This window comes from Populus euphratica, unplaced genomic scaffold (assembly GCF_000495115.2).
Source record: "Populus euphratica unplaced genomic scaffold, PopEup_1.0 scaffold388.1, whole genome shotgun sequence".
In the NCBI taxonomy this organism is placed as follows: Eukaryota; Viridiplantae; Streptophyta; class Magnoliopsida; order Malpighiales; family Salicaceae; genus Populus; species Populus euphratica.
Window position 1 is genome coordinate 98,279 of NW_011500278.1, and position 13,317 is coordinate 111,595.

A 13,317-nucleotide genomic window follows, 5' to 3' on the forward strand; every position below is an offset into this window, starting at 1 on the left:
CATAAATTAAAGGTATCTTATATTATTAGATATGTTATTATAAAACATGATTTAGTTAAGGAGTTATTGATACTTCAAGTGCAAAATAATGATATAAAACCTTGATAAAAATACACTTTTAAGTACTAATCACTTGTATTCTTCATTTTTCTTAGTGTTTAATATGTTTTTGTTAGAAAATTTCATGTTTTTTGTGTTTTTTTTCTAGTTTTGATTTTGTTTGGGTTTAAATCTCTATTCTAGTTTATTTTTGGGTTAAACCTTGTTTATTGGTTCGATTCATGGTCGAATCAATGTTTTCGGGATGACCATGTCAGGGCAAAACCAAGCCAAATACTTAAGGTTTTGTTTGGTTTGCCATTGTTTTGATAAAATAAATTTTGACTTAAGGGCATGTTTGTTAAACATGTCTTTAGGTCTATTTTAATAGTTTTGTTTTGAATAAAAATATGGTTTTGCCAAATATGGCCCTAAAAAAATTAAAAATAGAAAAATAATTTTTTCTTGTTGCAGACATCTTAATCCTTATAAAAATTGCATTTCTATTTATATAAAAAAAAATAGTATGGTTTTAGAAAAATACATGTGTTGATTTTCCTTTGCATCTTTTAAAATTTACACCAAGTTTATAAAATTTCTTAATGATTTGACAAATATTTCAATAATTATAAAATTTTAATTCATGTGAAATTAATGGTCAACTTCCTAGTATAAATGATGGACCTATAAGTAGACTAATATTTAAATATCAGTAGTTGACTATAAAATTTTTAGGATTATTTTAGATATTCATCAATTTTAATTGAAAATATTTTTTACCACAATATAAAAATTATGGAGAACCATTATATTTGAATCATGTCAAGACATATACATGGATCCTTTCTATAGGAATTTATCTGAGCATACGAGCTCATAATAAATTTAAAATGTTAGATTTATTAATAGGAGTAAATCTTGAGTCCGAGTCATAAATAGATTATCAATTAGAAACCCATCAAAACCTTTAAATTATATCTAAACCATACAATATAGCTTACCTAAAAAAAGATGCATTAGAGAAGTTAATACCTTATCTAACCATAACCAGTTTCTTACCTTGAAATAAATGATAAGACTAGTATATTCAGGTCTCCCAGTGACCTTGAATCAAATAACTAGGTAGTAACTTCTCAACCTTGAGGTCTCGCTACACCGTGCGTCCACATATAATAATATTATTAAATTAATTAAATTTATTAAACCTAGTTGAATTAATGCCTTGAGTCTTGATTTTTTCTTTTTTCTTAAATGCTAGCTTGGCTTGAACATTTTTTTTTTTTATATTTGAAAAACAAAAATCTTGCTTCACAACATAGCACTAATTTGAATTTGGTCCTATTTGTTTACTTGAAGGTAGTTTTTTTAAGCAATTTTTAATAAAAATTAAATTATTTTTCAATATATGGTAGTATTATAAGAAATGAGTTAAAAAAATAATTTTTAGTGTTTGTTCATATTCTGAAAAAAATAACCTGTAAAATAACTTATTAATGTTTTAATTTTTCTTCAAGTTTATTAAAAAAATAATATTCAAATTTGATAGATAAAAAAGTTGAATGATGATGAAATTAAAATAAAAAATAAATTTCATAAATTATTTTAAATAAAATAAATAGCAATAAAAATAATGGGAAGATGATGAAATTGAACAAAAAAATTAATTTTATAAATTATTTTAAATAAAATAAATAAAAATTAAAAGAATGAGAGCCAAATATAATATATAAAAAATTTCAATTTAAAAGGAATAAGAGAAAAATAAAAAATAAAAAATAAAATTGATATAAAAATCAAATTAGATTAAATTATAAGGATATAATTAAGAAAAATTTTAAAAAATATATAGCAATCAAAATATTAAGAATTAAATTTGATATAATTAATAAATAATATAATATTTTTGAATTTTTTATAAATTTTAGAAAGTAATTTCTATTTAAAAAATAAATAAATATTTTTCCACAAACTAAGTAAAATTTTATTTCACACAAAAATATTTTTCATGAATTAAATTCTTTTAATAATAAATAAATTAAAAAATAATTTCTCTAAAAATTACTTTTCATCGATGGGAATGAAGCTTATAGCTAGCTAATTATAGTTTTATATACTTATTTGAGAAAGAGGCGGTGGAAAAACTAAATAAAGGTGGATTTTTTTTTTTTTTTTGTGTGTGTAGATCCTTAGATAATAGAAAGAGAGAGTGGCAAAGGAGAGTAAAAAAGACGTGAAAGGAGGGTAGAAGAAGAAGAGAAAGGAGAGATATTTATTAGTATAATAACAGCAACAATAAAAATAATAAAGGGGTGAAGGAACGGCGCAGTGTCTGTCCTTTGCCGATAAGCCCGGTGATTTGTTCGTCATGGGTATGAAGAAACACTCAACAAACTCCTCCTCCTCGTGCTTTCAAAACCCCCCACCTTGTTAGTTTACTCTTCACTCTCTTGCTAAGTTTCCTCTTGTGTTCTTTTCTCAACCCTAAGCACACTCAAAAGGAGAAATTCCATGGTTATCTGAATTCAAGTTCTTGTGAGTTGCTCTACTTTATAGGTTTTGATGAGAAATGGTGAGTCTTAAGCTATGCATTATATTTACGTATTTTAGAGCTATACTTAACAACAGAGCTTGTTGAAAACTATATAACTAGGAAAGAAAGCTACAATTTCTCGCAAACTAAAGCTCCAACAGGTTTTTTTTGAAAACAAATAAAACAATTCGTCGATACCACTGAGTTTCTGTTTGGTTTTACAAGAATTTTTTATTATGTTTGTTCTTAATAATAAAGCACGCTAGCTTAAAATATTTTGATGTTGTTCTCATCTCTTTACATCAACAAAGAGAGAGGCTGATCTGGGAGAGGTTGCAGGTTAACATTTCATCGGTTTAAATTAGCAAAACGAACGAGCTTAATGTCTTTGACAAGAATGTTGTTTTGCGGCAAAGAAGAGAGTAGATCTGTGAGTTTTGGCTGTTAGGAAGTAAAGATCTGTGTGAGATACTAAGTAGTAAATACAAACGGGGAAAAAAAGGGTTCTTAACTTTAACCAGATTGTTCCTGTATGTTTCCATGTTTATTGAGTTTTAAGAGGTTGACACCTGTAGACACAACTAGCATCAGTGCAAGTCCTTGTTGGTAATTCTGAAACTCTGGTTTCATGTATGTTTTGTTTTTGGTCTTTGTCATTTAATGTTGTTAATTAGGTGGGGTGAGCAGTGGTGCCTGCCATTTTTAGGGCCAGCGAAAGCTTTAAATACAAACCATTGCTGAGATGGCTACCTGTATGCAATTACTGCTTCTTCTTAGCTTAATTTCCAAGCAACCTCATCAACCCTTTAATCATGTTTAGCTAGCTAATAGCTAGTTTTATTTTTTATTTTTTTTTCTCTATAAGCTGTTTGTGTTTAATAAGCTAACCTAGCTATTTACTAGTGGTAGCTAGTGCTATAGTTAATAAGTCATATATATATATATATATGTATGTATGTATGTCATGCTGTTTTGATTATTATGATAGTGATTTATGGGTTTTGGGTTGCAGGGCTGATGAGAGGGTAGCTGCCATTTCAGGCTTTGCTTTTTAGAGAGAAAGAGCACTCTGTGTGCAGAAGCAGCACTGCAAAAAAGAAAAAAAAGAAGAAGAAGAAAGCTTTAAACGTACAGGAGAAGGGCTAGGGGAGGGTCTCCTCTGACTTGGACTGTGATTTATCGAACTGTTGAGAAATAAATAAAATTACAAAAAAAGGAACCCTTTTCATAACTCACGCAGCAAAAGTACCTCTCTCTCTCCCCCCCAGCTCTCTGTGTTATTGTCATCAATGCATAGGACACACAGCCCCACCTGCGCTCCTCTCTTCAATTAGCTCTCTAATAAACCACCCACTTTCAAGTTTCTCTCTTTCTTTCTAGCCGCAATAAGAACACAAAAGATAAGGAAGAAATAGGGGTGGGATAGAAGAAAGAAAATAATAAATAACAAAGGCAATTAGGAAACAAAAGAGGAGGGTTCCTTTTCTTTTTCTTTTTTTTTCTCTTCTTTATTCTTTTCGAATAATTTGTGTTTGTTAAGGCATGAAAGTAGTGCTATGGAGGCGGAAGAGATTCGGAGACAGCCTTGTAAGTTCACTAGAGTTGGTAATGGCATAAATGACACCAGCAGAATAGCTCAAAAAGGTAATGGTTCTGACCACCAATATCCTGACGATGAAGAAGATGGTGAGCTCAAGAGGACTAATTCTAACAACGGTGCTGGTTGTGGTGGTGGCGGTATTGATGCTGCTGGTGGGACCTTCAATGGTCTTCGTGCGTGGCACCATTCGTCGCGCATAATTAGGGTTTCGAGAGCATCTGGTGGAAAAGATCGGCACAGCAAGGTATGGACTTCAAAAGGGTTAAGAGACCGGAGAGTCCGTTTATCAGTTAGCACTGCCATTCAATTCTACGACCTTCAAGATCGGTTGGGTTATGATCAGCCAAGTAAAGCTGTAGAATGGCTGATCAAAGCAGCTCAAGATGCAATTAACGAGCTCCCTTCGCTCAATCATTCTTTTCCTGACACGCCAAAGCAATTAAGCGATGAGAAAAGAACGAGTGATAGCACTGAACAAGGATTTGATTCAGCTGATGTTGAGCTAGAAGACCTAAATTTTAGGCAGAACCAGAATCTCTCGCTATCTAAATCTGCTTGCAGTAGCACTTCAGAGACAAGCAAAGGTTCAGGGCTATCACTTTCGCGTTCTGTTAGTCGTGATAAGGCTCGTGAGAGAGCCAGGGAGAGAACAGCCAAGGAGAAGGAGAAAGAGAATGATTCTCGCATTGCGCATCACCACAACATAAACCCCATTTCTCAAAACTCCACATTTACTGAGCTTTTAACCGGTGGGGTTGGTAGTGTTAGAAATAACAGCAGCAGCAACAACAACAATAACAGTACTGCTAGTCCTACTGGTTCTGATGCAAATAATTTGTTCCAAAAAGCAGTCGCGGCAAGGCAGTGGCCTTCGACCCCAATGGACTGCTTCGGCTCAGGACTTTTAGGGCCATCCTCGTCGCGGTCAACTCATCATTCATCGGGGTTTCAAGGGCAAATCCAGTTAGGGAACTCAATCCCACAAGCAATGACAATGTCGATCCCACCATTTTGTGTATCGGGGGAGAATCACCAGGAGCATTTGCAACATTTTCCTTTCGTTTCAGATCATTTGATTCCAGTGGCCGCCACAACACAACCGCCGGCATCCAGCCGGGATTATAACCTAAATTTCACAATATCTTCAGGCCTTGCTGCAGGTTTCAATAGGGGGACCCTTCAGTCCAATTCATCATCACCGTCTCTTTTGCCTCACCTCCAGAGGTTTTCTACTTCTTCTACCATAGACGGATCTACCACAAATGTACCTTTCTTTATCGGTGCTGCAACACCACAAGCTATGGAGAACCACCACCAGTTCCCACCTGGGTTGCAGCTCTGCTATGGCGATGGAACCAGGCATTCTGACCAGAAAGGCAAAGGGAAGAACTGATTATTGCCTGTGGGCGTCTGTTTTTCTTGTGGCATCTTCTTTCAGGTAACATAAGAGCACTCGAATCTTTCTCAATACTCTTACGGTCATTTTACTTATCCTTTGATAAGTTAGATCTATGTTACATTTGCTTCCCATTCTAGTTGTTCTGTGATTCTTAATTTGCCTCTTTCTTTGTAAGCGTCATCTCCCCCCTCCCCCCTCTTGTTGGTTCTCGGAATACATGCGGACTGCATATTTTTACTCTATTAAAGATAGAATAGCTATAACATATATGAGTTTCTTTCTTGGTAACCATAAATTAAGTTAACCTTTGGTTGAATTTTTATGGGTGTTCTTTTCATGTCTTTATATTTTATATTTTTTTCATTTGCTTCCTGCATGGACCGCTGTGCATAGGTCATAGGGTGGTTGTCTCCTTGTTTGTTCTCTTTCTGGTTCCCTTCTCCCTAACATTATGCAATGACGGGAGTTAGAATTAGAGTCATGTGGTTGGCAGCTAATGGAACAAGAGTTCATTTCTCTCTTTAGGTTAGAGGGTGAAACCTTGACAGCTTTAAAATCCCAATCTTCCTTTCGCCTAATTCAAAACCTCACCACATCGCAATGGATCGGCGCTATGTGGGGCTCTGACAATTTTACTTAGGTTTTCAGTTGTTTCTGGTTCAGAGCAAGCCTGACAAGCTGGTAAAAACCATGCACGTAGCCTGGCACAACCTCCTTTCAATCACCACAAAAATTGCGGGAAAAGAAATATAATAGCGGGAAGGGTTTTCTTTTGACTATTCACTGTAGCTTTTGGATATAAACATGCATACACAGTCCCTTTTCTCCTCTTCTATTTTTCAGTTCCTTTTTTGTTCCAATTCTGAACCTTTTTTTTTTCCCTGATCCAAGTCACTCGCTTATTGGCTAGTAAACTTTATTTTAATATTAATTAATAAGATCTGAGCCTATTCATAAAAAATAAAAAAAAGAATAAACCTACATTCTTTATTCTGATTAATAGATATTCAAAACCGAGAGCCACAAAAAGATAATAGATCAGTAAAATGTTATTGTGATTGAAATCTGAATCTATTTACATGGTTTTAACTCGAGATTTCTTTCTAAGAGCAAGAGATTGTTTGTATGTAAACTGCATTATTAGTATTGGCTTAGTAAGATACTGTTGGTTGTTCTGAATCTTGAAATGTTGCATTGTGTGTGTGTGTGTATTCTTATTTCGCAAAATCCATTTTGATTTCACGTTTTAAATTTACAAGTTCATGCTTTCCATTCACTTAATTCGAACTTCAGTGTACTTTGGATTAACTCTTTTGTCTCAATTGTCCATGCAAAATCTTGTAGTTTTCCATCGCCTTCTTACACGTAATGAAAATATTAATGTTGGAATGTGCACTCTCGTAGAACAAAAAATTGTTGGCGGCTATTGGCTTTCATATTGTAGTTTTTTCATTGCACGAAACATCTTTACTGCAATGATTCTCTCATGTCCACTAACAATAGAAGAGAGGGATGAAACTGAAAATACAAATCAATAGTGATTGGAACATAATTTAACTAAGCAAGCAAAATCATGTTTATGTAATAAGCTCTTCTCAGAATAAAAACAAAAAAGAGTTTCATTGACCCTTCTTCTTCTTCTTCTTCAAGTTATTAGGAGGAGAAATATAAACAAGAGGAAACAAGATTACTAACTCGTAACCCAATTAAAGGGATCTCACATGTGCTTCTAGTAAGAACTGTACTCCAATGGCGGCATTTCTTTAATTTGTTCTCAAATCTTAATGTCATGGCTGTAGGCCTCTCAAAATTAGGCATTTAAGGAGCATTACTAATATCTAAAAACTCCTACAATCAACCTTTCTTTGAACTTTTAGGAATGGTTTTAATAGTTAAACATCGCCTTCCGGTATGCTTTAGTTGTTATACTTTGTCACTGGTCTCTTACTTTTAAATTGTGTAATAACAACTAATGTACCTCCCGGCACAGATTTGAAAGTTTCACGATCACTTTGAAAACAAGGCAACCACATAAACAAAATTTACAGAATAGAGTGATATTAATAGCATTTGTGCGATAAACGTCAGAGGGAGCAAGATTTCAAATAGGTGCGAGAGGTCATGGAGTCACAAGTTAATAGAGCCAATCATACCAGCACGCATGTGCATCAAGCAATTTTCATATCTTGGAGACACGTAGACAATTAGTCAGAAATAGGCATGTAAAAAAATTACAGAAGTTGAGAGGGTGAAAGAGAGGTTTCAGAAGGTAAGAATCCAAAACATATTCATTAAGTTTAGGAATGAATGATTCTATTTGAGTGCAAACTGAGACTGAACCAATGTTGAAAGGGTAGTAAAGCATGATGAGGGTACTCGGTTTGCCAAAATATGATTTGTTTGAGAGAGATGGGAGGGTGTTGAAGTGGGTTAGAGTTCATTCTCCTTCCTAACTTTTTTGTCTTGGTGGTGCATTTTGGAGTCTCTTTTACCCGTTATGAGTATCGTTTGGAGGTTTTAAGGCTTAAGAGATTTGATCATGGTGAATTGGTGTTCTCTTTCATACATGCTACCGTTTTTTTGTCTTGTCTGATTCCTCCGATGTAACTTAGGGCAGTTTAAGAAGTTCTTGAATCACTTATCATCAATTATGTGCCAACGACATTGTCAAATAGCTTAAGGTTTTGTCAAAACTATAACAAAAGACCATCGGGAAGATGTTTTGTTCATACTTGAGGTAAGTAGAAGCTACTTATTGCAATGCTACCTTCATTGGACAAGAACATGGGCAGTAAGGGTGAGATTCTTTCTGCTGAGTTTTGAATCAATAATTCATAAAGACCTGTATGTAGCTTTCTGCAACTAGCATCGATATCTCTTGTCCCACATTCAATGAACAAACTAAATATGTTCTCGGTGAAATAAAGAGTTTAGGGGCTTATGTTTCAGCACATTTGGGGTCTTAGGTGTTTTAGCAAGCATCAAGAAATTTGAAGTTAGTTTCTCTCATAATTTTGCTGTCTGGTTGCTTTAAAATGAGCCACTGTTAGAATCTAAATGGTAGAAGAAAACTGGCAACCAAAATTAAAGCAATTTAATGTGGACTGCATCTCTCAAATGATATCGTCCTGCAAGGCTTTGATTTAGTGATATTTGGTTTGCACTGTATTCTTTCCAGCTTTAAATGACATCCATGTAGCGGTATTATTGTTTTGACCATCTGCTTAAGTATGAATGATTTATTAATTGGCGTCAAGACTTCCCTCGAATTTTCCTGTGTGAATGTATAATCTTAATTATGTCCAGCACTGTCTGTCAGAATTCAAAATGCTGATTGTTTTGTGTTTATGAAGAGATTAACATTCACTGATGGCTTTTGCAGTTGTTTTCCGTTTTTCCAATTTTTAGTGAATGGCATGCACGCTGATATCAGAGGTTAATTTGGTACAGGAAAATGAAGATGGGAAATTGCTGCAAACCATGAACAAATACGTTCCTTCCTTGCATTGGATGATCATGATACCTTTTCATCATGCTTCTGAAATTTTTGGTATTTCCGCTTTATCCATTTATAAGTCGTTCAGATTGCATCCATATATATGTGTATGCGCGAATCTATGCGTGCAAAGCTTTGTGTGTTTTGAAGAAATATAACAAACGATTGAAGTTGATGTCTTTCTTTTTTCCTTGTCTGTCATAGTCAATACCATCAGTTGAGCCTTGTCTTGAATAGAATCTGCCTCTCCAAGTTGATTCACTCTTCAAGTTTCTACCACCACTCTTCTCTGAAACAAAGATCTTGGTTTATATATAGGTTAAAACTGACCCAATTAATCAAAAGAAATTCAAATTTAAGTAGGGAAATTAATTAAAATTCAAAAATAATTAAAATAGTAAAAATAGTATCTTTTGATGGGTTAGTGGTAGATATTAGATGAAATCTAATCTAAATAGGAATCCTTCTAAAAAATATATATTTATGTTTTTTATAATTTTTTATTACCTAGTTAATTTAAATTCTTAATGGATTATAATAGTTAATTTAATTCTGTAGAATATCAATCAATCAAAAGCTTGGAAGATTAAGTATTTATGCTTTCAACAAATGGTATCAGAGAGAAACTCTTTGTTTAGGCCTCCCCCATGCAAAGATTAAACATCTATAACAGCAACATCCATGTTTCTTCAATACCAGTTGCTCGTAGCAAATGATCCAACAGAGATTAGATCTTTCTAGCAGCAACAAGAATAGTGGTAGCTTTATTGACAACAACTATAACATAACTTCAATGACGAAGACGACAACAATCCCTTTTATACAAGCAACAACAGAACAACCACCACATGCGGTAGCAACAAGCAATAGTCATGTTTTTCCGGCAGCAACAATTTGTAACAGACCAGCTAGCAAACACTTTCCACCAGCACCTTCATGAACAACACCGCTCTTCACAGCCGCCGTACCAGCACCCTTTGCATCTGTTATCAAACACAACATCAGGAAGAACAACAGACCAACCGCTAAATGAAGAAACAACAAATGAATATAAGCAAACACAATATCAATATTTCTCTAAGCTTAATCCAAGAGCAACAAAAAGTAGACACGGTAGCACAACATAAAAGCACCAAAACAAGCTTCAAAACAATAAAATTCCAAAAACGCTAGTTTCTTCGTAGCAACTGGTACATTAGAAAACGTACCAACAGTCACAGCACCTAAGAAATAAAAGAACAAATAACGCAGTAGCATTAACATTATTTCAAGATACAAAAGAGCCTCAAATTGTTATGGTAGCAACTTTAAAATCAGAAAAAGTCTTTACAACGACAGCAGCAATGTCAACACAATAAATTAAAACTTGGCATTCGATAACTTTGTTCTACCGGTCATTCCATGCTTTGATTGTAATTATGATCGTTGAAGCATGGTAATGGAGAATTTCCTAAGGTGCACGAAGTATTGGTAAATTATTTTTTAATAAATAATTGAATTATTATCTAGAACAACAATAAAAAATGTATAAAAAATAAAATGAAAAAAACAATGATTAAAAGGTTTCAAGATAAAAACTTATTTTTTCCAATCAATTGATTGCTCAATCTTGAAAAGCATTTCTTATAACAAAACCTTTCAAGATATTTAGAACTTGATGAAAAAGAGCTATAAAGGAATAGGTAAAACAAAAAGGCAGGTTTTTTTTCTAGGCCAAATATATATTTTAACTATTTAACAATTTATAAAAGATAAAAAAACCTCTAGGCGACATGTTTTAATTTTATTAACTTTGGGGTTGGAATAGTATTATTACCATGCAAATAATCGTGAAAGAACTACTATATCCTTGTTAAAACGTTTAATAACTAGTAAACTTATGAAAAATAATGAAATACCCTTCAACCAGGGCTTTAATTTTTTCAACCAATGAACAAAATGATAATTTAATTTTTTTTTTTGTAAAAAGACAACATTAGCCTTATTCCAAGCCTTAAGAGCTTGAAAAATCCACCGTACAAGTCTATAATGGACTATGTTTTAGTCCAAAATCCACTTGCACAGGGTTGTCAGACCCAAACAACTTGAGTCTTGCAAACATACAAGACCCAAGTGTCTGGGTTAGCAACCATAACAACTCACGTTTAGGTCTGGCACCAAACATGGTTGCTAAACTGAAGGCTCATGGATATGAAATGGTTGTCAGATTCAAGTAGCGTAAGTCGAATGTGGTTACCAGACCCTAAAATGCTTGCACCTAGCATGGTTTCCATGTCCAGGCGCACATCTTAACACTTTTTTGGTCCTAGCTTGGTATGGGTTAGCTCAAGAATTTTTTTTAAAATAAATTTTTAATATTTTATATGATAAAAATTAAAAAACAATTCATGTTGTTATAAACTAAAACACTATTTCAAAATGTTTTCTATCTCACATTAAAAAAAATATTATCTTATCCTATTAAGTTGAAGTATTTAAGTCAAAAAAAAATTTTATTCCACATTGAAAAAATATTTTTTTTTTCTTGTGAACACACACATATGCATATATAGGCTTCAAATCTTATATTGAAAAAATAAAATATTTATCTAGCATTTATATAGTGAACTTTGATATGACTTGGTAACAAACTGAAAAAGATTAAAAAAAAAGGGGCCTCTAGCTAGGGGGAAAAAACATATTTGAAAAAAAAAAAAAAAGCTCTCTACTAGGTTCTGTTAGGTCACCTAAGTCTCGGGTTGACCCGTCATGTCAGGCTAGGTATGATAATTATGCTTAAACATTAAAAATTGAGCTTGAGAGCATTAATTATAACTTATTCCATTCTTCTCTAGTTCAATAAATTAGTTAATTAATCTTTAAAAATTTAAAAATATAGATTTATGTTCATTTTTACACTATTATTTTTTAGTTTTATTTTTCAACCAAACATCTAGGCTTGATAGTTATGTCAAATTCATGTATTTTTTTTAAATGTCAAACCCAAACATGATTGTCAGATCCAAGTAGTGTGTGGGTTTGACATAATTGTTAAACTCAAGACGCTTTTAGTGGTATGTTTGCTAAACCCAAGGCGCTTGGGCCTATTGTGATTGCCAGCCCAAGGCTTTTGGGTCTGGCATGGTTGGGTTTGACATTGTTGTCACATGCATCCCTAAAATTTAGTCAATTATTTTTTTATTAATCTTTAATTTGAATGAAAAAATCATTTACAAACTTGCACAAATTACGAAGTCAAAAAGACAATAAATCTTTTACATATATAATATTTTCATTTCCTACAACATAATGTATCAATTTAGAAGTTTAAAAATTTTGTATATACTAATAGTTATAATATAGAATAAGCTCTTCTTATAACAAACTTTGACAATTAGATCATGTAATAACATATCAAATTTAAAAAAGCTTGAACCTTTTAAAAAACTATCCAATATTTGGATGGAAAGTCTTAAAATAAATCACTTAGAATTTAATATTATTTTCCTTTCTTTCCTCTTTAAATATGAACGAAAAATTCTGCTTGAATAAGGTAGTGTTTGTTCTTACAGTCCAATCATGCTTTTAAAAAATTTTAAATTGTTTTACCCTAATACTTGGGTCTGGTATGGTTGGCAGACTAGCATTATAATTTACATTAAAAGTCTCTTGATCTACAATGATTTTTTTCATACAATTTAACTTTTGTTATCATAGTACCACTAGTTTGATATATTTTCTTTCAAAAAAATATGTCCTTTCATTATTATTTATTGTTAATAAAGATAATAAACATATATATTATGTCAACGACAATAAAGAAAAGGAATATTAAATGAATAGAACTGGGATATGGGTGGAATTTATTGAAATGATGTTAGTTTTCTATGAAATAAAGCATGAAATGAAGAAACTACATAGAAGTTCATCATGATGAATATAAAGTCCCATAGTATAAAATCCTAACATCTTTGTCATCTAGCATTCATGCCAATATAATATTGATTAGTATTTAAAAGTGTATTTTTATTAAGGTTTTATATCATTATTTTGCACTTGAAGTATCAATAACTCCTTAACTAAAACATGTTTTATAATAACCTATCTAATAATATAAGATACCTTTAATTTGTGGTAAATGTTCATCTTAAATGCAGGCCTATCACATAAATGAAAGGATTGATTGATGAATTTAAGAACTGAAATTGAAAGGATAAAAAGATGACCAAACTTAGAAAAGAGATGTTGGTGCAATCCAAACCAGAACACTGTTT

At 32.6% G+C, this 13,317-nt stretch overlaps 1 protein-coding gene across 2 annotated transcripts; it reads left to right on the forward strand.

Moving 5' to 3' along the window:
* Nucleotides 1-4,106: 4,106 nt before the first annotated feature.
* Nucleotides 4,107-9,255, forward strand: LOC105113091 (transcription factor TCP2-like). 2 transcript variants are annotated; one of them, XM_011009114.1, is made up of 2 exons: nt 4,107-5,607; nt 8,977-9,255. In XM_011009114.1, exon 1 carries the CDS (start codon nt 4,126-4,128, stop codon nt 5,560-5,562), a length of 1,437 nt encoding a protein of 478 aa, XP_011007416.1. In that variant the 5' UTR covers nt 4,107-4,125; the 3' UTR covers nt 5,563-5,607; nt 8,977-9,255. The 2 variants fall into 2 exon arrangements, with proteins under 2 accessions (XP_011007416.1, XP_011007417.1); XM_011009115.1 differs by having other exon boundaries at nt 9,019-9,255.
* Nucleotides 9,256-13,317: the final 4,062 nt, after the last annotated feature.

What these genes read in the sequence shown, in the direction of transcription:
- LOC105113091 (XM_011009114.1), top strand. Translation starts at nt 4,126, where the DNA reads ATGGAGGCGGAAGAGATTCGGAGACAGCCTTGTAAGTTCACTAGAGTT.